Source organism: Urocitellus parryii, chromosome 2, assembly GCF_045843805.1.
Source record: "Urocitellus parryii isolate mUroPar1 chromosome 2, mUroPar1.hap1, whole genome shotgun sequence".
NCBI classification, from domain to species: Eukaryota; Metazoa; Chordata; class Mammalia; order Rodentia; family Sciuridae; genus Urocitellus; species Urocitellus parryii.
In genome coordinates this window covers 219,201,227-219,226,039 of record NC_135532.1, presented here as the reverse complement: position 1 = coordinate 219,226,039, position 24,813 = coordinate 219,201,227, and the positions used below count along the sequence as shown (strand labels likewise).

Here is a 24,813-nt window from a genome sequence, read left to right as displayed (position 1 = left end):
CTCTGGCCCCTCCCAGGCTCCTCTGCCACATTCATCACCCCGCACATCTCCATGTGGACACCCAACTAAGGCCCAGCTCCTGTAGGCTGTTTGCTGTCCCCTGGGCTGCACACTGCCCCATGCCTGGTGTTTCAGCACCGTCATCATCCTGAGGCCAGTCCTCTATACGAAACCCCTTTGTTTAAATATCTGAGTTTCTGTTGACTGGTGGAAACACCATGGCCAGGAAAGCCAGGGCTCAGAAAGGGGAGGGAAGTAAATGGAAAAGGCTGGTCTTTAAGCCCTGGGGGCGGAAGCCCGATGCTGGGGTTTAAGGAGGGGAGCTCTGCCAACCCCACGACCCAGTTCTCATGGGGTTTAGTTTGTAGTGGCTGTGAGACTGAGCACTCTCTGTTTTCAGCCATCTGGGCTTACTGTTTTTGAAGCGCTTATTCATCCTAGACTCCTCCCCCTTTTTGTTTTTTTGACTTTGTCTCATGTATTCTAGATATTTGTGCTTTCTTGGTTACTTGTGTTACAAATACCTATTCTCATTGCAGGGCTTGCCTTTCTTTCTTTCTTTCTTTTTTTTTTTAATGTATCTTTCAGTAAGTGGAGTTCTTAGTTTTTAATTTTTTTGGTTTTAGTTGTAGTTGGACACAATACCATTATTTTATGTTTATGTGGTGCTGAGAATTGAAGTCAGCACCCCGCACGTGCTAGGCGAGCACTCCACTGCTGAGCCACAGCCCCAGCGAGGTTCTTAGACTTAAACGTAGCATCCTTTTCCTTTATAATTAATGTTCTTGGCACCTTGATTGACTTATCTTCTCTATTTTGAGGTCAGAAAGATATTCTGTATTCTGAAAACTTTATAGATTTGCTTTCCATATAGAGATTTCTTTAAATTATAAGATTTTTTTAAAAAAGTAAGGGGCATGAATTCAACTAAAGTTAAGGAGCAAAGCAGACTGGAGATGTGGCTCAGTGATAGAGTGTTTGCCCAACACGCACGAGTCCCAGGTTTGATCCCAGCATTGAAAAAAATAATAAGCAAAATAAAAAAGCAAACCAAAACCAATTCCTGTACTCTCTTCACTCTCTTCCCCATCTGTTTCTTTTTTAAAAACTTTTCTTCCTTCTAAAGTGCTTTTAAAAGATAGTGATTTTAACTATCTTTCAAGATTTATGATTTATTTCTAAAAACATCTTTTTTTGGGTTCCCAACATGAAAATACTTTGGCCAGGCATACAGCTCTAGGCTGCTATTCCCCTGGGTCTTTAAAACATGTTTTGCTGTCTTCTGACAGCTGACTTTGGAAATGGTCTGTTTTCTTCCTCAGGTTGCTTTGGAGACCACCCCTTTCCTGGATTGCCTTCAGTTCCTCTTTACTGTGTCTGGGTCTTTTTGGCGGGGCAGGGGGTATTGGGGCTCAAAGGCAGGGGCACTTGGCCACTGAGCCACATCCCCAGCCCGATTTTGTATTTTATTTAGAGATAGGGTCTTCCTGAGTTGCTTAGCACCTCACTTTTGCTGAGGCTGGCTTTGGACTTGTGATCCTCCTGCCTCAGCCTCCCGAGCCCCTGGGATTACAGGCGTGTACACTGCACCCAGCCTGTGTTTGGGTTTTGACTTGTACTTATTTTCATTTTGTTACTGGAGATTGAGCCCAGGGGAACTCTACGTTTTTATTTTTTAATAAATTTTTTAGTTCTCGATAGACACAATGCCTTTATTTATTTTTATGTGGTGCTGAGGATTGAATCCAGTGCCTCACACATGCTAGGTGAGCGCCCTACCCTTGAGCCGCAACCCCAGCCCCCATTTTTTAAAATTTTTGAGACAGGGTCTCCTCTTCCAGTTGCCCAGGTTGGCCTTGAATTTGTGAGGCTCCTGCCTCAGTCTCCTGAGTTGCTGGGAGTCACCATGCCACTTGTCCTTATTATTTTGGTATCTGGGGTTATTGTGAAATTAAATCACACATCTGACTTGAAAGTGAGAACGGCACTGTAGGAGGGAGGTAGGTCTTGTAGGCATCCCCTTGTTCTTGGTCCCTGCCTGCAGTGTGACAAAGCCCGCCCTCTCCCACAGGAGCCTGGTGACCAGCAGGGAAGCAGAAGCCTTGTGGGGTGGGTAAACAGGGAACAGAAGTCCCGATGCCCAGGAGGGGAGGGGAAGGTGGCCCCATGGTTATGAGACTTCAAAAGGCTATTTGAAAGGGGTCACAGTGTTTGCTAAGAAAACATTAGGCTCTTTATTTTGTAGAGAATTCTTTTTCCACCTAGTACTGTCTTAAGTGGAAGGCTGGCTTTCTTTTCCCTCCTTGGTGGACACACCGTTCACATGTAGGTTGGAATATTCATGGATTACAACTGTTCACTTCCATTAGAAGAGATCCTTGAGGGAGATGTGCAGACCCGAGTCATACACTTTCTTTTTAGGTATTTCAATTGCCTGATTATACAATTCTTATAAATCTAGCAGATTTGATTTCTCAGTATGGCAAAACTACCATTCTCTTAGATGTTTCAATACTGTTTATCAATTTAGTATGACTTCAGTTTAAAAGTCCCCATTTCAAATTAAGAGTTAAAAGGCTATTCCTACAAGAGCGGCATTTTCTATCACATTTCAAGTGTATATAATAGCAGATATGCATAGATGCCTTATTAATCCATAAGTGTAAGTTTATGGTTTTATTTCTTCAAGCCTTTTAAAAAGTCTTGTTGGATTAGAAGGTGAAAGCTCTTTAAGAAAACACTATTTTCCCTGGTAACTGAGATAATTTACCATCAGAGATTTTACAATTTTTTCCTGAGTCTTTAATGAGACAAACCTACTGCTTCTCTGTAATCTTGAGTGTGATCACTTAGTCCCTTCTCTGGATTCAAGTCATAACATTATAGTGGTCCTTTGTTTTCTAAAGGGAATTCATTCTAAGACCCCTAGGAATGCCTGATACTGCAGATTTTTCTCCCATACATACATAACTATGATAAAATTTAACTTATAAATTTATAAGGCACAGCAGGAGATTCATAACAGTAATTTAACAGATTATAACAATTTTCTGTAATCAGATTGCTAGCATCACTACTCCTGTACTTTGGAGTAATAAGGGTCACCTGAACACAAGCATGGTGACACTTCAACAGCTGATCTAATAATTGAGATGGCAAAGTGTCTAATGGGCAGGTAGCATATACAGTGTGAATTACACTGAACAAAAGGATGATTTTATTCATCCTTTTGGGATGGAGCTGGATGCATGAGATTTCATCATGCTACCCAGAATAATGTACAATCTTAAAGTTAGGAATTGCTTATTATCTAGAATTTTCCATTTAATAGTTTTGGTTTGCAGCTGGCTGTGGGTAACTGAAACTGGGAAATGTGAAGGCTGGGATGTGCATAGCTGCTGTACTTCTGCTTGTTCACAGAAGCCTGCAGCTCCCACAAAGGCTGAAGAGTTCTCAGATGGATTTAATTTTTATATCATTGGACCTAATGAAATCTTGTACCATGTCATATTTTTAGGACCATCTAACTTTTAAGGAGCCTTAAAACCAGATCTGATTAAAATTTTGGCTATTTCCTGCATTTCTCTCTGCTTGGAATCACAGCTTTATGGGGTCTTTGTATTGATGTCCTGGTGGGTCAGAAACTCCCTTCTAAGAGACGTATTTGCAATTTACCAATGTCCATTAATACAATAAATCATCAGTATTACAAACATAACCAAATAGTAAGACTTGACAGTAACATCTTTTAGCCTACATTCTCTCAGAATATCTGAACTTTTGTGAGGATCATCATGGACTCATGGCTCTTCATACATATTTGAATTTGATACTGAATTGGCCTAATTTCTGTAGGGGAGCACTTTGGGGTTGTTTCCTGAATGCTTTGGCCCCATTTTTATTTGAACCTTTGCTGCTTTCCTTCACATAATATCCTTCCTTGTTTATTTCTAAACACGGAAATCATCATCCCCTTCTTCAAGAATCTCTAGTTCCTTTATATATATATACACACACACACAGACAGACACTATATATATATATATATATATATTTTAGTTGTTGATGGACCTTTATTTTATTTGTTTATATGCAATCTGAGAATAGAACCCAGTGTGTCACACATGCAAGGTAAGCGCTCCACCACTAAGCCACAACCCCAGTCCATATAATTCCTTTTTAAAGAAAACACTTAATTTTTAGTTGTAGGTGGACACAATAGCTTTATTTATTCTTATGTAGTGCTGAGGATCTAACCCAGTGCCTCACGCATGCTAGGCCAGCACTCTAACCCTCAGTCACAACTCCAGCCCCTGTAGTTCCTTTTAATGGGAAAAACTAGAGATATCCCAGGATCTGAGCACCAGGGTGCACTTTGGAGTAATGTTGCTCTGAGGCCATCTCAATGGACAGAGCTAGAAAAGAGAATTATTTATTTGATACTAGAGATTGAACCCAGGAGTACTTTACCACTGAATCACATCTCCAGTCCTTTTTGAGACAGGATCTCACTAAGTTGCTTAGGGCCTTGCTAAACTTTTTTTTTTTTTTTTTTTTTGGTACCAGGGATTGAACTCAGGGGCACTTGGCTACACAGCCACATCCCCAGCCCTATTTTGTATTTTATTTAAAGACAGGGTCTCACTTAGTTGCTTAGCGCCTCACAGTTGCTGAGGCTGGTTTTGAACTTGCGATCCTCCTGTCTCAGCCTCCAACGCCGCCACTGGGATTACAGGCGTGTGCTACTGCATCTGGCGGGATCAATATTTTTTGCCTACCTTCTTTGGTACACAGAAAATATTTCAGTGAGGAACATAGTAATTCATCTCTTGTTCAGTGTGGCTTTTCAAATATTCATGTGATGGACAGTCTGGTTCTACTGTCCACTTTGCTTTCATCTCGAGGGTCCTGGAATTCTAATAGCTGGTATCTTTAAGTCCTTAGAAGGTGTAGCTCTGTCTACAATATCCTAAGTTTCACCTTAAACCATCCTGTTCATCTATTTTCACTTAACATAGTTATAAGATTCACGTATTTGTGATCTTTATCCAAACATGCCAATTCCGCCTCCTACCATATAATTTCTTATATCTTTACACTACTGGTAAATATGCTTTTACTCAATCCTGTTTTGGTCTTAAAACTTTTAAATTTTACTTAATTTTTTTCTGAACAAATGTTACACATACTGTAACACTTAAGATCCTATAAGATCATCTTTTAAAAACAGGTGACATTCCCTTATCAATTAAATATCATGTTACATATTGTTCTATCAAGACTTAAAGTGAATAAATTCAAATGATTCTCCCAGTTAGCATTACCTTGAGGTTGCACCAGGAGATGTCTTTTCTTTAACTAAAGGGAAATCAAGAAGGTAATCACTATTTTGGATTTCTCTATGATTAAGAAAGAATAGCACACTAAAGATAGGATCTTAAGGTTTTATGTGAAAGCATCTTTTTATTTTTAATGTTCTCATCAGTGCATTATAGTTATACAAAATGGGGTGAAATTATCTTTTTTAATTCACATCTTGCTTTCTCTTTTACTATTATCATTGTGTTACCTAGAAACAACTCTAGTGTAGAACTCAAGAGTTCTTTGGATAAATATCAAACTTCTAAGAGCAATAAACAACATTAGAAAAGTAGCCAAAATGTAATAAAATACAATTAATCAATACACTTCTTAGCTTCATTATATAATTATAATGGATCATTTATGAAAGTTTAAGGGGCGTTTAATAAAAATTTTTCCTATTTGGAAAAATACTCAAATTTCAAAGAAAGACTCTTCATGTTGTATAGCTTTTTTTTGGCCAACAAAAGCCTCATGATTTCAGTTTACTTACTTAGTTAAATTATTTTGTTTTGGAGGACGCTTTTTCAAAGAGATGGTTATTCTGATCCCCTGTGATCTCTGAATATCATTTTAAGCTGTTTTGAGCACTCCATCATGGTGATGGAAGCAATGGATTCTTTCATCTACAGACAGACTGTAACTGCTAAGAATGAAATATTCAGTTACCGATATTGAAATTTCAGCATCTACCCAGCACTTCCTACTGGACTGGGATTTTAATTTCTCAACTCTGGCCATTTGTTGAGAGTACTGAGTACTTTGCAAGCTCAGAGGGGTACTGATTAATGTCTCCTGGGGAGGAACTGGCATCTCCTGGGGGGGGGGGACACAGCTGGAAAGCTCCCTCTGGTGGTGACATCCTTTTGGCTGGCACTTTGCCTTATACTCAATTATTATTTCTAGGGCATGCCTTCCTGAGGGCCGACTAGCTCTTCCCAGGAAAGCCAGTCATTCTGGTGGGTTACTGAGGTGTGCTTCCATGACACTTGTATTCTGACAAACCATAAAGGCTTGCTTTTAAACTCCTAGTCTGTAGTCTTCTACAACAGTTTGGAAATGTCCAGATAGGGTATAATGGAGGTGGATTTAACAGTGTTTCTCAAACTTATTGTGTTTGTGTCACCTGGGGATTTTGTTAAAATGCAGATGTTGATTTTCGGTCTAGTGAGGCCTAGGATCCTGCATTTCTAGTGAGCTCCCAGGTGGTGCTGATGCTGCTGGTCTAAGGGCTGCACTTTGAGTCCCAAGGGCCTGTAGGATGAGGATCAGGTACATCCACTCCAGGTCTTAGTTTTGCACCTTTCCCTTCTCCTTTGAAGATGATGAAGCTAAACTGTACCTTGACCCTCTGAAACATCAACCAAAGTCATTGTAGGTAGGGATCCTGAACAGAGGAGCTTGCTGTGTGATCGTTTAACCTCTCTTACTGTCCTGCTATATCTTCCTTCCTCTATTGCTTCCCTAGGCGTGAGTAATATCAGTGCTCTTCAAGCCTTGTACAGTGGTGCATGCCTGCAATCCCAGCAACTTGGGAGACTGAGGCAGAAGGATGTCAAGTTTGAGATCTGCCTCAGCAACTTAGCAAGATCATCTCAAAAAATATAAAGGGCTGGGGGGTGTTTTTCATTGGTAAAGTGACCCAAGTGCTATTTCTAGTACAAAAAAAATAAAGAAAGAAGAAAAAATTAGTGCTCTTCAAATCACATGTTAGAAAGGGGGCTCACCTACTTCTTAATCATGTTGAACCATGATAGTCCCCATTCCTTATAACCTAGAATTGATATATAGGATTGACTCCAAAATGTTATTTTCCCATGTTCTGAGACCATGACATCTCGAAACATCTGCAGGTAGAGCTGGACAGCTTCCATAAGTCTGTGGGAAGCTGAGGTTGCAAGACCCTTAAAGTACTTGGAAAGACTGGGGATGTTGGTGACATTCAGGAGTAGATAACCTATCCATCTCTAGGAGGGTGAGGAGGTGCCTCTTTCCCACTGTAATCCAGCAAACTTTAAGGAAGCTTCTGAAAGTGAAACATTTAGGGTTTATAAGTCTGGTAAACCCCTTTTTACCAATAATTTCTGACTTACAGCCTGGTTATCATGAAGGGGCTGAGTCTCTCCTTGAGGTACTCATTCATTTCCTTCTCCAGTGATGACCCATAGGGAGGTGCAGGATATGCTTCAGTCCTCTGCTCATCACTCTGACTTCTATTTCTGGTCCACAGCAATGCTTATTTTGTTTTTGAGCCCAGCTATTTCTTTCTGGACTCTGTTTTTAAACCTATTATTGCTATGTGCAATGGAGAGAACTACTACATCATGTGACCAGAAGTCTGGGGTTCTGAGAGTGGGTATTCTACACTGCTGTGTTAAAGTAGATGGACAAATGGTCAGGGTACTTTAAAAACCCACCCTTAGTTAAGTAAAGATTTAGGAGTGGGTGGACATAATTGTTTTCACTGCATTATGCCACCTTCTGAGGGCCAAGATAGCAAACAACTCAAGATCTTTGCTGTACTTCAAAAGAGTTCCAGGATACTGGTGACAGACTGCCTTTGAGGAAGTGAGGTTCCACAGGAGATACCTGTCAGTAATAGTAATAATTATGATTCCTCGTGGGACAAGAACACTGTGAATCATAAGTGATATTTCCTCTTTCTGCTGGTCATACATTGGTGACCCACATGTGGCAAGAGCACCTTGTACAGCCTTTTTGGTGCTGACTGGTCTTCAACTTCTGTTCTCTGCCTTTATTTTAAAAAGAGAAAATTATTACATTATGTCAGTTCGTGTAATCTACCCCATATCCCTTTTTGCATGCATGAAGGATTAACATCATCTAATAAAAACTGCCTCACTCATTTCCCTAGCTGGATTGGGTGGAGGTTGTGTTAGCTCTTTGATTCCTGGTATGGTACCGATTAGCAAATTTTGGCTATTTGTGAGCAATATGTGTTGAGCACCTTCCTTATCTATCTCCACCCCTAAGGGAGACTGGCCTTTGCTTCATAGCATCCACTGGGAATATAACAACCCCCCAACCATCCTAGCTGTCACACTCCCCCTCCCCAGAACACCTCCCTTTTCTATTACTCCAACCTCCAGGGCCTCTACCTGGCCCTTCCATTGCGTTGTCCCTCCACCGACGGTATGGCCTCCACCACCTCCTGGATCCCTCCACGGGTGCAGCTTCAGCCTCCCAGAAGCCTGTCATCCCACCTCGTTGGAGCAGCCTCCTTTCCACCCCACCTTCTGCTCTGGCCAGCCCTCCCCAATTCCCAGACCCCTTCCGGCTGCAGTTTCTTTACCCCAACACCCTCCGGGTCCTGACCCCCCCGACCCCTGCACACCTCCCACGTGGGGGCTTCTCCCTGCATCACTGCACTCAGGGACCCGCCCCAGAGGCCTCCGCGGCCTCGCTCGCCCCGCGCGGTGTCCCTTCCCGGTGCCCGCGCTCCCCCGCCCGCGCAGCCTGTCTGCGGCGCGCCTCTTCCGGCCGGCCGGCGGGGCGGAGCGCGGCGGGCGAGCCTCCGGGGCCGCGGGCGCCGGCCATGCTCATCACGCTGTGCTACCTGTACCTGTGGGCGCGCTGGGGGCGCCGGCCGGCCGCGCTCGTGCGCACCACGGTGCGGCGGCTGCGCGCCTCGCGCTGCTCCTTCACCTTCTGCGGCGCGGCGGCGCGGCCCGGCGGCGCGCGCGTGTGCCTGAGCCGCGGCGGCCGCGTCTTCTGCGTCGGCGAGAGCCAGGTGGGCGGGCGGGGGGCGCGAGGCGGGGCCGGAAGCGCCGTCGGCTGCGCGCGAGCCCCCGCCGAGCCTGGCGGGGCGGGGCGGGGCGGGGCGGGGCGGGGCGCGCGGGCCCGGGACCCCGACCTCCCGCAGTGCCGCGCGCGGAAGCCGTCCCGCGGTGGGCGGCCTCTGGGGGACCTGAGCGCGGCAGGAGGCTCGTCCCTGCCGGGGGCCGGACGTGTCCTGTGCGCTCTGCATCTTCTCGGCAGCCCGCTCTGCATCTTCAGCGCTTCGCTCGGTCTTTGTTTCCGGGCCCGGTACTTGGGATGGTGGCCACTGTCCAGCTGGCCCAGTCACCTACAGTGGCGTGGGCCTGCCGTGTCCTCGCTGTAAAAAACGCGCCCTTGCTGTGACAAGGGACAGTGGTTCTTTCCAGGCAGCTGTTTTGGGAAGTGGACTTCACAGTGCATTTCTAAGCAAACGGCCATGGGCATCGCGGTACCGCTTTCACTAAAGCTGAGAAGAGTTTTGCTTTTAGTTTTTGCTTTTTCCTCTTCCGTCTGGAAAGTTGGCTCACTTTCAGCATTAAAATGAGATTTAAAAAAATTATTTAAACGTAGGTGAAATCACAACACCCATGAGAGAATCAAAATCGTGTCTCAGTGTTGAACATTCTGTTGTGCCTGTGCTTAGGTGTGGAATGAAATTGTACCGGTAGCGAATAAAGGACACCTTAAGTTAAAAAATATAGTGTACACACTGAACGGGTTCTCTCAGTTCTTCCTAGGAATGTACACAACGAGTACCACCCAAGTACCACCTGGACCCAAGGGGGGAAGTTCATTCATTACATCCAGTGGCCACCTTAGGAAACCGGGTTGAGAAAAATAAAATGAAGAATAATTACAGAGTGGATTTTACGACTGCAGCAGCTTCTAGACTTGATTTATTAAAAATATATTCTTTACAGTTTAGCTTAGAGTAAAATTTTCAACATACACCAAATTTAGGATGTAAATGTTTTAATTTTTTAGGCAGTTTTACTTTGGAACATTTTCATGATGTTATTGGGCCTCTGTTAACTAAACTAATTTTTCTGCTCTTGCCTACCCCTTGAGCCCCAGGCGGGAGTGATCTGATGCTTTCAGGGATTCTGTAACATGCTGTGCGTTTTACACTGTTAGTTTTGCTGAGATATGGCTCCTCTGTTGGGGATTGGAGCCTTTTTGTGGCTGGTGGTGGTGATGGTGATAAGGCTTCCTCCAGAAGCCTTGGATTTTCCTCCCCCCTCCCCATATGTGTCTTGTTTTTGGTAGGCTAAAAGAACCTTTTAAAAAGTTTTTTTTTTTTTTAAATGCTTCCTAAAGAACAGCGGATTAATTTAAAAAGGCATTAGCCCACCAAAAACAAGGCACCAAAATCCAGAGATTCTCAAGTCCCTTATATAAAGGGATGTGGTATTTGCATACTATGCAAAAAATCTTCCTTATATTCAATTTAATTAATTAATTTACTTTTTGGTGGTATTGGGGATTGAACCCAGGACCTTATGCATGCTAGGCAAGTACTCTACCCCTGAGCACATTCTCGGCCCCCAAATCAATATATATATAATACCTAATATAGTGTAAGTGGTTGTTACTATATTCTTGTTATTACCTAAACTGCATTGTTTAGCTAATAATGACCAAAAAAAGGTCTGTTCTTGTTTAGTACAGATTTAATTATTTTTAATTTTTTTCTTTTTTTTTTTTTTTTTGTTTTGAATCCAGGATGTAGAACCTGATAAGGAGGGCCCAGTGGGACCATATCTGATCTGCTGACCAATGTTGACTATAATCTCCTTTTAAGAAAGCTAAATTAGGGCTGGGGATGTAGCTCAGTGGTAGAGCACTTGCCTTACACACATGAGGCACTGGGTTTGGACCTTAGCATCACATAAAAATAAATAAATAAAGATCGTGTCCATCTACAACTAAAAAGATAATTTTATTTTTTTAAAAAGCTAAATTAAAATCACTCTTGAATTTACATTTTCTCTAAAATATGTTTGAGGGGCTGGGGATGTGACTCAATTGGTAACACGGTAGCGCGTTCCCCTGGCATGGGTGTGGCCCGGGTTGGATCCTCAGCACCACATACAAACAAAGATGTTGTTTCTGCCGAAAACTAAAATGTAAATAAAATATTAAAAAATAAATAAATAAAATGTTTGATGGCTTTTTTGCATATGGTAAGGGTCTTCCCCAGAAATATCCTAACTTATCTCTGTATTTGTTTTATTTTATTTTTTGCAATGCTGGGTTTCAATCTCAGGGCCTCATGCCTGTTAGGCAAGTGCTGTACCACTGAGCTACACCCTCAGCCCTGGGTTTGACTGTTTTGTAAGTTTCAGAAAGTTTATGCACTTCCCAGGTCTCAGGGGAAAGAACAGTTTACTTCAGTAGGAGTAATGCAAGGACAAAGGACAGCTGCCTTGTGCTGCCAGGCCTGGTGCCCGTGGGAATGAAGGACCAGGTCTTAAGGCTGCAGTAGCCAGGCAGGCTCTTCCAGACCTCCTCATTCTTAAATGTGCCTCAAATGTGATTTGGAAAACTATGTGCTAATCTGTAAGCAATGGTGGTCAGAATTAATTGTGTGAAAACAAATATCCAGAGACTTTAAAGCTGTCAAGAGTCTCAGAGGGCTTTGGGGCTGTTTGAACAGTCACGGTTAAACAAGAAGCACAGGGTTAATGTCTGCAGAAGAGCATCAGATAACCTTAGGTAGATCTTACCTGGAATTGCAGAAGGGCGGGTATGTCAGGCATGCTGAGATAAGTGGCAGTTGTGGTTTGAAGTGACACTGAATCCTCTGTTTCTCTTCCTCTGTGCAGTCCATTGATGACTTGAACAAATGGGCCCTGTTTCTTGTCTCTCCCTTTATACTTGAAGCAGAACACATAGCATTTGTGACAGAGAGCATTTGGGTACAAGGTGACAGTTTACAGAGACCATCTTCTGAAACAGTGAGTACTATGTTTTTTTTTTTTTTTCTTGTGTGTCATTTAGTTCTATATGTGTCTTAATCCTAACCAAGTTTGTTTTTTTTATGAGTGATCTTCCCTAGCTTTTGTAGGTGACTTGCTCTCTTTTTGGATATTTTGGATTGTATCAAATGTATTGGTGTAATTTCTTTCACCTCTTTATTCTTATTTTTTTAATGTGACTATTAGAAAATTTCAAACCATGTGTATGACTTTTTTTGTGGCTTACATTCTGTTCAGCATTGCTCCATTCTCTCTTCCTGGCCAGTTGGTTTCTCCCTACATCTTCTCACTCCTGCAGACAGCCTGAATGGCTGGGTTACATCTGTAGACATCCCACCCTGAGGATTCTGAAAATATGTCAAACTCAAACAAGTCACATGTCCAAACTTGTTTATGTTCTGTTTTAAAAAAAAAGTCCCCAATTAACACCCGAATGTACTCTTCCTCTTACCTGCTCCTAACTTTCACTGAGTTCCAAGTTCCACTGATGTCACTCCCCAGAGGTCACGGCTTTGCACCTTCATTACAGCTGCTCCTGAGTTCACTGTCATCTTCAGTGTCTTCTCTTTACGCTGTGAAGATGTCTTCCTCTCCTTGGGTTTCCTCTCGATGGCCAGAGTCACCGTCCCAGACACACTTCCAGCTGGGACCCTCTTGCGGAAGCTCTGGGTGCTGGTCTGCTTCCCCTGTGTCTCTGATGAGTCACTCTTGTCTTTCTGCCTTCACCCACATGCAAGGCAGGCACTCTACCACTGAGCTACCATGGGCAGGTTGTCCAGCAGGCATTCTGCTGACGACTGCTGTGTTGTTGGATTCTTGTCCTAAACATTGTCCTTAAGACACTGTATTGGGATGAGAGGAAAGGAAAGAGAATGGGGAGTAAGAAAAGAAATAATTCGCTAGAACTCAAGATTGACCAAAAGATGAGCTGCCTGAGGGAACTGGAGATAGTAAATGAGGGAAGGAGACTAGCTGAGACTCAGAAGACTGGGAGGATTTGACAAGTGACCCAACGGCAGGCCAGTGTGTGCTCTCTCTGGACCGTCCATAAAGTCTTGTTTAGCATTACATATACTTATGGTAATAATGATGCCATTTATTGAGCCCCTGATAGGTATTTTGCATACATGAGCTCTAATGCTTACACCTCTGCAAAGTATTATTGTTGTCATTTTAAAGATAAGAAAATGAGGTTGTAAGATTTAAAGACGTGTCTAAAGCCACCAACTGCTCAGGGTAGACTAAGTTTTAGCCAATGTTCATGCCCTTCTAGTAGCTAGAGGACCAAATGGATGGTTTTGAAGCGATGTGGGGCATTGAGGTTCGAGAGTAGCGAAGCTTTTGTTGACCCAAAGACAGTCAAGCAGGACCCACAGTTGTTTTCCTGCATTAGGCAGAAAGAGATCAGTGGTTGAAGTAAAGTGTTTTGGTGAGCTAAGGTATAATTTTTGGTGTGCAGAAAAGACTATGAACTTTTTTAGAGAATGATTTCCAACTTAAATAACAAATGATCAATTAGATAGATTTGAATTAAATTGCTGATATTTGACTTTTTTTTTTTTTTTTAAACTTTGGAAGAGTCCACGTTTCTCTCTCGCTCGCTCTCTCTTTTTGATACCAAGGATTGAACTCAGGAGTGCTTAACCACAGCCACATCCCTAGCCCTTTTAATTTTTTATTAGAGACAGGATAGGATCTCACTAGGTTGCTTAGGGCTTTGCTAAATTGCTGAGGCTGGCTTTGAACTTGTGGTCCTCCTGCCTTAGCCTCCCCAGTTACTGGGATTATAGGCAGGATGTGTGCTACCTAGCCCAGCTAGTCCATGTCTCATGATAACCTGTTCTTTGAGCTTTTAAATCCAGCTTATAATTTTTATAAGTTCAGCAAAAATTTTGTCATCACTTTTTAAAAAAAGAAATATCTTTATTTTTGTGTGATGCTGAGGATCGAACCCAGTGTCTCACACATGCAAGACAGGCGCTCTACCACTGAGCTACAGCCCCAGCCCTTGTCATCACTTTTAAAGGGATTTTTGAATAATATTTATTCTCTTTACAGACTCAAGTGTTTTGAAGTATTTTTAAACTCTACTGCAGAGAATTTGCTTGATTATAATCCTGTGAAGAATGTGACCTCCTACTTGGTTTATGTGTGGTCCTCATCCACTCATGAATTTGAAGTAATATAAATTCCCTTGAACCCATCCCTTAATATAGAAGCTGGAATATGTACCTGTGTGGGTCCTGCATGGAGTCCACCTACCTGCTCCCTCCCGTGGCTTCACCTTCCCTTCCCTCAGCTTCTTTTTAGATATGTAAGTTTTCTGGATGAGTAAACACCACCTTTCTGAACACTTACTTAACTCTTATGTGTTATTAAGTGTATAAATATGGTAAGTTTTTCTAATATATTTTAATATATTAGAAAAATAATATAATATATTTTAATATTACTTATCAATCTTACTAGATTTTAATTTAAAACCAAAGCTAGGATTTCCAATATATTATAATTACATATAATATCAAATATGGACAGATTCTTCTTAACACAAAAATATATATAACTGCTGTTATTTTTTGTTTGTTTGTTTTTGATTTTGGTGCTGGGGATTGAACCTAGGGCCTTGAGCATGCTGAGCACATGCTGTACCATTGAGCTATGCCCCCCAGCCCCTAACTGCTATATTTTAATTTTTTAATTTTTAATTACTTATGGGGTAAAGTGACATGCAATATCTTAAGAAACAAAGTTACCATATTATGTGGGGTTCAGGCTAAGGTGTTATAACAAAGAAATCCAAAACTATAGTGGCTCAAGCAAACTAGAAGTTAATTTCTCTCTTGAAGTGGTTCTGCTCTGAATGTTGATCCAAGGGCTGGGTTTCGTTTGCCTTGTTGCTCTGCTGTCCTGGTGATTGATAGACAGCTTCTTGAGGTGGAGGCTGGCTCCTGCCCTCTCCTGCTACTCCACAAGTGTCTGCAGAATAGGGGAAGAGAGAAAGTGGAAGACAACCAACTTCCTCTTTGAAATTGTTATCCAGAAATTTCTCATGCCACTTCTGTTCCCACCAGATTGCCTAGAACTTAGTCATAGGGTGCCCTTGGGCACTTAGCTGCAGGGGAGGATAGCAAATGCATTCCCTCAGGGACACACACAGGTCTGTTACCACCAGGCAGGGAGAAGGGAAGACTAGGTGTTGGGACGTAGTTAGCATCTCTGCCCAGTTATCATCTCCCTTCACCTACTTTCTGAGTTGGTTCCCTGACTCTTAACTTTCTGGGGTGAAAGACGTCTGTGCACTGAGGCAGACTGCCGCTTTTCAGTTCACTTGTTTTACTTATGGCTGGAGAGTTTGGTGGGTCTTGCACGAAGGTGCTAGAGACACCTACAGCCTTTCTTTTGACAACCCTGGCTGTGGTGTGGAGCTTCCTTTTATAAGCTGGGCTTAATAACTTGAAGAAGGGTTGACCTCGTAGCTCACTGTCTTCTCATCAAGCCTGCAGCTCCTATTCAGGTTGATTGCTCGATGGGATTTTGCCTTTTGGGGGGCTCTTATGAACCTATGCATGTATATTTCACACAATTCTGAACTCATTTGACTTTCACAGGGTCCTAAGATATTAAATAGAAAATAGGAAGAATATACCTAAGAAATATAACTAAGAAAAGCTTTTGAATCTGATGGGATCTTACTTCTCTCACATTTATGATGATATCTTTTTAAATTCTGCATATCTCAAATGGTTTTGATTTGCAGTCCTTCTATAGACCTCCAGCCAAAGAATTCAGCTTTAAAAATGTAGCATTCACGTATTCATATTTTCACTTATTTGTTCATTAACAAATCTAGTTATTTTGCCAGGTGCAGTAATAAATACCAAAGGTGATGGCAGATTCAGCTCCATTCTCAATTATGTTAGCAGTCCCCTTTTGTAAGAATTGATGACACAGAGTACTTACACAAACCTTTTTATTTTTAATATATATTTTTTAAATTTTAGGTAGACACAATATCTTCATTTTATCTTTATGTGGTGCTGAGTATTGAACCCAGTGCCTCATGCATGCTAGGCGAACACTCTACCACTGAGCCATGACCCCAGCCCACTTACACACAACTTTTGTTTCAACATATTCCCTTGGGTCATGTGTCCAGCCGAGGCCTCATCCATTAGTTCAAGATTTATTGAATACCTCCTATATATCAGATGGTGTGCCTGGGCTGGAGGTCCATGTCATATAGAAATGACATAGATGCATTCAGAGATGACATCCCTGTCCTTAAGGAGCTCCTGGTGTGGGAGGGCAGAGAGCCCAGCAAAGGGACAGGTGCTTGGAGCTGTGGAAGGCAGACACAGGGAGTGTCTGGAGGCTATTTTGGTGAGGGGAGGTCAGGAAGGACTTCCCAGGGGGAAATGGTAGCTGAGTTTCAGGGGGAAGTCAGGTTGTAGGTGAAGAAGGGAAGGGCTTTCTAGATGGAGCAGCACCTGGGCCCAGGGCTCAGTAGGGTTGGAATCTGTTGATCTGAGATTGGGAGTTGCCCAAGGGGGGGCCAGGGGCAAAAGGTAGGGCTGGAGTGTTATGTGGGAAAGTACCTTGATGCACTGATAGCTTCCAAGGACAGGGCCAGGTAGGCTCTCCCTGCCACCACCCAATAAGAGAGGCTGCAGACTAAGTTCAGATGCTCCAACCATAGTTTACTAAGAAAATTCAAAACATGCAGCAAGAAACAGAGAGGGCTAGGGCTGTGGCTCCGTGGGTAGAGTTCTTGCCTAGCATGTGTGAGGCACTGGTTCCATCCTCAGCACCACATAAATATATATAAATAAAATAAAGGTATTGTGTTCATTTACAACTAAAAAAAATTTAAAAAAGAAAAGAAACAGAGGAGAGATCTTGGGTCAGTTAACACTTTGCATTGGATGCCTCTGGGTGGAAGGAACACATACTCGAAGCCTGGGCTGGGGGATCTTCACGGGTCCTGCTGTCCTCCTGCTGCGTCACCATTTCTTGCCAACTGTGTTGTCACCAGGACCAGAGGTTATGTTAAAGAAGGGGCTCAGCAGATTGACAGTGTCTGTAGGTGACATCTGTAGAGACTTGGGCATGTGTGCCTGTAGTAGCTGTGGCTTACCAGTGATCTGCTGAGAACTGTGTTTTCTATGTTTTTTTTTTTTTAAATATATATTTTTAGTTGTAGATGGACACAATACCTTTATTTTATATATTTATTTTTATGTGATGCTGAGGATTGAAACCAGGCCTTGCACATGTGAGGCAAGGCAAGTGTTCTACCACTGAGCTACAACCTCAGCCCCCTTTCTGTGTTTTTAGGCAGAATGTGCATGGGCTGAGATGGTTGGCCCACGTAAGAATGACGTGAAGGCCAATTTGGAAGTGGCACAATTTGTGTCTTCCTAATATTTCAGAATTACACCTGGTCCTTCCATGCCTACAAGTAATACTCCCTTTTGTCCTGTCCTTTTTATCTATGTCCAACACACATACATTTCCACTGATTTTGTGTGTCTTTAGCAGGTCATGCAAGTTTCTGACAATGTCCTAATGGATGCTACAAGTTTCACTCACCTATTTGTTTTACTAGTTTTCTGGGGCAGAATTGAATATTCTTAAATGATAGGGTGAATACACATAATTCACATATCAAAAAGGTCATATATGTATTAATTAGGAATTTGGGTCCTATCCTAGGTTCAGTAGGCTAAAACCATTTTTTAAAAAGCGTAATGATCATATTTGTATTTTAGAAGGATCACAATTTAGGCAGGTTAGAGAATGGAGCAAACCTATAACAGTTGTCCCCATGGGAAACATAATGGCCTGGAAGAGGGACTGGTGAGATGGAGAGAGATGCACCAGCTGTTGAGGACTCGATGGCTTGTGGGTGGATGGTGGGTCGTTTGTCGAGACTGGAAGTGCAGCAGGAAGGACTGCTAGAGTGGTTGTTGTAGGGAATGCAGTTTGCACTTTGTATTGGTCAGCTTTGCTGCCATAACCCATAGCCTTAGGATCCCAGTCTCTCCTGACAGAAGCCCTCGTTTCTTAGCCATGTTACACCCAGGCTCGGCAGGTTCACTGCTGGGTGTTTCCAGAGGTGACTTTGTTGTGGGCTCTGCTATTCGTCTTTCTCGTGCAGGGATCCAGGCTGAGGGAGCATGTCGTTTAGGGACATGCCATTCTCACACAGAGGCAAATACTGAGAGCCGGCAGAAACTTGGTGTAGTAGATGGAAGATGGCTGCCAATTCTTTCCTTCTGTATCCCCCTTCCCCGAATCTGGACTGACTTCAGTTTCCTTTGTCCCATGAGATATGGCAGAAGTGATGTTTCTGGGACTTTCCAGGCTAGATCATTAAGAATCTTCAGCTTCTCCCTGAATTCTTAGAATAGTCTGTCATGGAACCCAGCTCCCATGCCATGAGGAAGCTCAAGCTGCCCTGTGGCTAGACCCATATCCAGAAGAAACAAGGTCCTCAGAGGACAGCGCTGGCTGAGCTTCACCTGACAGGAGGCCCCGACTGGCCAGCTCTGCAGGAGCCGTCCTGGAGGTGATCATTTGTACCCAGTTGAGCCACCCTACCTGATGCCACGTGGAGCAGGGTTGAGCTGTCCCTGCCTGATCCTGTCCCAGTTGAGACTCATGAGCAATATAAATGATTCATTTTAAGCCACTAAATTTTGGGCTGGTTTGTTACCCAGCAACAGATAACCAGACCACTTGGGATCTCTCTTAAAACTTGGATCTTCCTCAGCTCCCACCAGTGGGATGGGGATGTGAAGGGGGGAGAGCCTCACTGAATGCTAACACAGCACACCTGGATGGTGGGCCTCTAGGGCCTGTAGGACCAGAGAACACACTACCGAAAGGTGTGTGACCACAAGGGTATTTCTATGATTTTTGTATTAACTCTCAGTTCTTGAGAAAATCAGAAGAGCCAGACCAGCCTTTTCCTTGAGTGCCTGGTCAGTCCTGGCTTTGCAGTTCCACTTTCACATTCCCCCTGGGTCAGTTCATCGTTTCAGCTCTTGCTTGCTGTGGAGCGTGATAACCCTTTTGCTGGTACTTGATTTTCTAGTACCTTTTTCTTAAAAGCTCCATAGGGTGTATTTTTTTTTTTAACTCAATGAAACTGGAAATGAATTTTGGTAGCACTCTTATCCCTTTGCCAAACCTGAGAGCCTGAGACAGCCTCCTCCTTGGTGTCATGACTTCAAGTCCTTCGCCTCCCTCTGTCCTGCCCTCCTTTCCTCTAATCAATCACTAGAACTTTTGGCCAAATAACATGCATTTAAAATGATTCTTAAGTGGAGAAATAACAGAGAAGTTAGCAGCATCCCTTATCTGGCTCTGAGCAGTGCAGTGAATTTTCTGTTCCTGCAGCAGCTGGACTTCAGCTGGCCAACTGCAGCTGGGAAGGGCCACACCTGCTGATTTAACCTCTGTCTTCCTGGGCATCTTGGACAGGAGTTTTGAGTTGAGTGGAGCAGGTGCTCAGGTGTGCAGTCATATGTTGTAACGTCAAGTCCAGGGCTCTGGTCGTGGAACAGATTTCTGCATGCTCCTTGTAAGAGGAAACCCCTTGATTTAGGGGCAGCCAGGGCTTCCTTAGCTTTGATCTTTGGGAGTAAGCTTCTGCTTGACGACTTCTTTCTTTCTCTACCCCTTTGTCTCTGTCTCATAGAGCAAATTTGAAGTGTCCTGTTTGCTTTTAACCGCTGGAAAGCAGACCCCCCCACCACCCCCCGGACGAAGTATCAGTGACAGTGCGGCTTCACTTTGATCAGAGCACCCAGCGCTACCTGAAGGAGTTCGCATGGTCTGTGGCTCAGGGACTGCGTTCCTAGAGACAGGAAGCGCACTTAGGTGAGGTCACAGTTGCAGGTTGAGAAACTTGATCAGGGATGTGTGTGGATGTTGCTCTTTGGCCTCTTTCTGCCCTTCCTTCCTTTGTTTGTCTCAGCATCTCTCCTCCTTCTGAGGTGTGTGAGAATTTAATCCTTGGCTCCTGCCTCAGCAGGGTGCTGACTCAGTGTTTGAATCACTGACTCTGGCTGGCTTCCTGTTGGCTCACGCTCCCGTGCTCCCTCTCCATAGCTGTGGCTATAAGAGCTTCCCCCCCTCACATATTCCCCATTCAGCCTCTTCTGAAAAGCCTGCCCTGGCCAGGCGACAGCTTGTCTTCCCTTCCTCCTCAATCCAAGTCCTTTCCCTACTCCCACAGCTGGAGATCAACGCAGACTTTTTTCCAAGTAGCAAACTCCAACTCTCACCCTGCATCTAGGATGTCAGTTTTGAAAACGTAGATTCTGCCCAAAGGCTGGTGGCCAGCCTGGCCCCGCTCCCCAATCCTACCAGCTGCACTGGCTCTGGGTCAGGAGGTGGCAGGAGAGGGGATAAGGTGCAGGGAAGATATGAATACAGCTGAAAAAAAAAATCCTGGGTTTCTTTCTCCAAGTAATTTAGACCATTATTAGGTTGTGCATCAGGGCCTACATTTATTATTTCTTATCTTAAGCCAGTGTTTCCCAACCTCCCCCCCATTATTGTTCCTCTAAGGAGAAAAATTAAATTTCACTTCTAAAGAGAGAGACAAAGGACCAAGGAACAAGATTTTGTGGGGCAGGGTTGAGCTTTGGTAGTGCCCTGAACCACTGCAGTAGCTAAGATTTTTTCCACTCCTTCTCCCAAGAACCAGCTTTTGTCCACTGACAAACTTGCTCATGTTTTGGAATAAGAGAACCTCCTTTTGAACCAGGCATCTCACCGGATGGTTTATTCCATTTGGTTCTCCCAGTAACCTTCCCAGGTCAGTTCTTCTCACCTCCATCACACAGACAGGCGGTCGAAGCTCAGAGGAGTTGAGTGACTTGCTCAGGCCACCTGACTAACATTAACCAGAGGAGCCAGGATTCAAGTCTGGGTGTGGAAACGAGTGCACTGCCTTGACTCTTGTCTTTAGATGTAATTTATACACTGTGAAGTCCTCCCTTCTAAAGGATACATACAGTTCATTTAGTTCAGTAGTTTTGGGTATACTCACAAGGTTGTGCAACTATCACCAATATCTAATTTCAGAACATTTTCATTACCACCCCTCCGCCCAAAAAATCATGTGCCCATCAGCAGTCAGTCCCTGCCCCTGCAACCACTCACCTGCTTTCTAACTATAGATTTGCCTGTTTAAATGTTCTGTGTAAGCAGACTCCTATGTGACCTCTAGTTACGGGCTTCTTGGCGTGGTATACTCCAGGTGCTTTCCTGCTGTCGAGGTGTGAGGGCTTCATTCTTTCCATGGCTGCCTGATACTCCATAGCATGTTTTGTGCATTTGGTTTATCTCTTCACCTGTGGAAGGACCTTTGGATTGCTTCTGCTTTTGCTATTAGAGATAATGTAGCTGAGAACATCTATGCACAAGTGTTTTTGTCTGGGCATGTTTTTTAATCTCTTAGATATACACTTGGGGGGTGGAATGGCTGGATCTTGTAGTCACTCTGCATCTAACCTTTTCAGGAACTCACACCCTTCCCAAGTGCTGCACCACTTGACATTTCCACTAGCAGTGGGTCAGAGTTCCCGCTTCTCATCCTCGGCACTTCTTATGGTTTATGTGATTTTTTCTTATATTCACACTGGTGGTTTGAAGGTGATATCTCATTGTGGTTTTGGTTTGCATTTCCTTAATGACACTGGAGCATCTTTTCATGTGCTTATTGGCATTTGTGTACTTGCTTTGGAGAAATGTCAGTTGAAGTCCTTTGCCATTTTAAAATGAGATTGTCTTTTTATTGTTGGGTTGTAGGAATTCTTAGGCGACTCACAAATATTTTTTCCTATTTTTGTATGTTTTTCACTTTTTTGATAATGTCCTTTGAAGGACAAAAATGATTGAAGTTCATTTAATTTTTTTATTTTGTTGCTTGGACTTTGGGGGTCATATCAAATAAACCATTGTCTGTCAAAGGTTCTGATGATTCCTGCATGTTTTTTTTTTCCTGAGAATTTTGTAGTTTTAGCTCCTAAATTGAGGTCTTTGATCTGGTTTATTAGTTTTCCATCCATGGTGTGAGATAGGCCCATCTTCGTTCCTCTACAGTTGGATATCCTGTTGTACCAGCAGCTTTGTTACTTCTTTTCCCACGGAATCATCTTGGTGCCCTTGTCTAAAATCAGCTGTCACCCGTAGGTGATTTTATTTCTGTGCTCTCAGTTCTGTCCCGCGGCTCTCTGCGCCTTTCCTCATGCCAGCTGGGCCTCGACTTTTGGAGCCCAAGTTTCCTGGGTAGTAGGTCCTCTCAGGGCAGACGGGGCTTGACTTGTGGGAGTCCCTCTCATTTCTGGAGGTTGGAATTTATCCTAGCGCTTGGTCTGGCATTATCTGGACAGTCCTTCAGTACTTTTAAGGTGATATTTTATTCATTTAATCCAGCATTTTTTTCTAGTTTTCATTAGGAGTTCTGAAATCATAGCCCACTCACCTTAAAAAATCGAACTCACAATGATCCGTCTCTGGTTATGAATTTGGGGCAGTATATCCCTGACAAGATGATTTTGGAGAGTAGGGGATCGTTCATGGCATCTTAGAAGTAGACTAGGATGCTCACTAGGGCCTTTGGAGCCAGGTGATCACTAACAGAAGCAGCCAGCGTTCATTGACTGAGCACTTCCCTCAGCCCCAAGCTTGGAGGCCTTGTGTATGCTGGTTAATCTCAGGAACACTAGAAGCCTATGAGATGGTAGGTATTGATGTTGTTTTACAAAGGAGGGGGGTGGGAAGTGCTGAGGCTTGTCTCCGGGCAGGTGGGCGGGGTTTGACTCAGGGCCGGCCCCTCCCTCCAACAGGCGCCCTCTTCACTGGAAACCCTCAGAGAGATTGTAGGTATTCCATGGCCCAGTGCCAGATTCTTTTGGAAACACTTGTGTTGGGAATGTGAACTGTCTGTGGAGGGCCTGATGGTCATTCCCATGTGTATATGCTGCAGGAATCATGGGGTGGCCTATTGAACAATCCTGATTGTTGAGCGTCAACTCCCGAGTCTAAAGTAGGTAGGGAGCCTTGGTCAGGAACTGGAGGTTCTGGCATGTTCCCAGGTAGGTGTATTGCACTTGGCCTTGGGCCACACTTGGAGAAGAGCCGGTCGACAGGTTGCATGTTAAACCGCTGGGTGCTGTGGACTGGCTGTTATCACCTATGCCCAGTCACTAAAGGACAGTTTTTTCATACTCTGGGGAATGGTCCTTCCCCTTCAGTTCCCGAAAGCAGCTGAGACCTCAGTTACTTTTAAAGGAGAAAGCTATATTCATGTTTTGTAAGCACTGTTGTCTGGTAGAAATGAGAATATTTGCAAAACGTTGATGTTAATAAAATGCAATGTCCAGTAATTTGCTAAACCTGACTGTAATTTAGTGGTGAGGAGCCTAAAGGGAAGAATGTGGTGTCTGGTCATTTTAGAAATGAAAAAGCTCAACTTCTCTTTTCCATCCTCCCGCCTCACCTGCTTCCTCCCAGATCGTGAAGTGGTCTGACTGCTGCTTGCCGTTAGCCTGCAGACCTGGGGATCCCTACCAGCTAATTGCTGAAGCAAGTGTGGACAACTTCAGCAAGCTGGGAGTGGCGTTCATGGAAGACAGACTCCAGATGGATAATGGACTGGTGCCCCAAAAGATCGTCTGTACGTAACTTTAGGAAATGTTTCCATCCTGTGCGGAACGTCCTAGGTTGTCAGCTTATAGACTCTGGGGTGCTGCTGTTGGTGTAACTTAGCGCAGTGCTTGGTTTCAGTTTGATTCAGAAAACTGATTTGATTTAACGAGGAAAGTATATGATTCACACAAGTGTTGAGGTTTTTTGGGGTCAGGGAGATGTGTCTTTAGTGCTTAATTAAAAACCAGGGTTTTTCATAATTGCAATGTCTGTGACATAGCATCCATATTGGATGACTTAGAGTGTTTATTTTACATAACATAACACAATATAATGGTTCTCGCCTATAGTTCTGACTGAAAGGGAATAATAGCCAGTTGTACCATGAAGGTCTAAATCTAAAGGCTTTTTATTTAAATATGCATTTCACAGTTTTGGACAGGTAGCACATGACCTGCTTTCCTTAGGCTTGTGTGTGTGCTTGCTGTCTGTGACGCTTTCATTTGTTTCAGGGGGAAGTAAGTGCCATTTATTGGCTCTGGGAATCTGATTTACCATGCACACATGCCTAATATTGTGTCCCATGTGCAGAAAGCACTCAATGCCTGTTTTTTGGATCAGTTATTGTAAGCTTATGTTGCACTGGATAGACCATTTCGCCGATCCTCTGAAGTGTCCTGTGCATGACTCCTCCTGGGGCATGCTTGGGTAGGGCCCATGAATGTGTCCTTTTTATTCCTCAGTTTCAGTGTCAGGTAGGAGAATCACAGCCTAGCCTAGCTGAATCTCTAATAGGCAAAATCTCCCCTCTTAATCTCACCTTCTTCACCAGTCAAGAAGATGATCTGGGGTTCTGATTTGAGTAGGAAGGATGTGGAAATCAGGAATTTCCCTGGGGGTCTTCCGGAGCACCCTTCCAGCTGGTGGCAGTGATTGTGTGGCTCCCAGGGATGCCCAGAGTTGAGGTGGGGATGTGAGTGGGAGCTGTGCAGGTGGCTCTGCTGGACTGTGGGTGGCAGAATGTGGA

At 43.7% G+C, this 24,813-nt stretch overlaps 1 protein-coding gene across 8 annotated transcripts in view; it reads left to right on the top strand.

The window, feature by feature from the left end:
* Hlcs (holocarboxylase synthetase) overlaps positions 1–24,813 on the top strand; it is a 192,539-nt gene that overhangs the window by 15,201 nt on the left and 152,525 nt on the right. For 4 of the 8 annotated variants that reach the window (XM_077795399.1, XM_077795400.1, XM_077795398.1 and 1 more), the window contains exons 2-4: positions 11,967–12,098; positions 19,825–20,006; positions 23,652–23,814. In XM_077795399.1, the coding sequence (XP_077651525.1) occupies positions 23,763–23,814 (52 nt within the window). In that variant the 5' untranslated portion in view covers positions 11,967–12,098; positions 19,825–20,006; positions 23,652–23,762. Of the gene's footprint in view, positions 1–9,089; positions 9,113–11,966; positions 12,099–19,824; positions 20,007–23,651; positions 23,815–24,813 lie in introns of those variants that run through there. The other 4 variants (XM_077795403.1, XM_077795402.1, XM_077795401.1 and 1 more) reach the window with 2 other exon arrangements.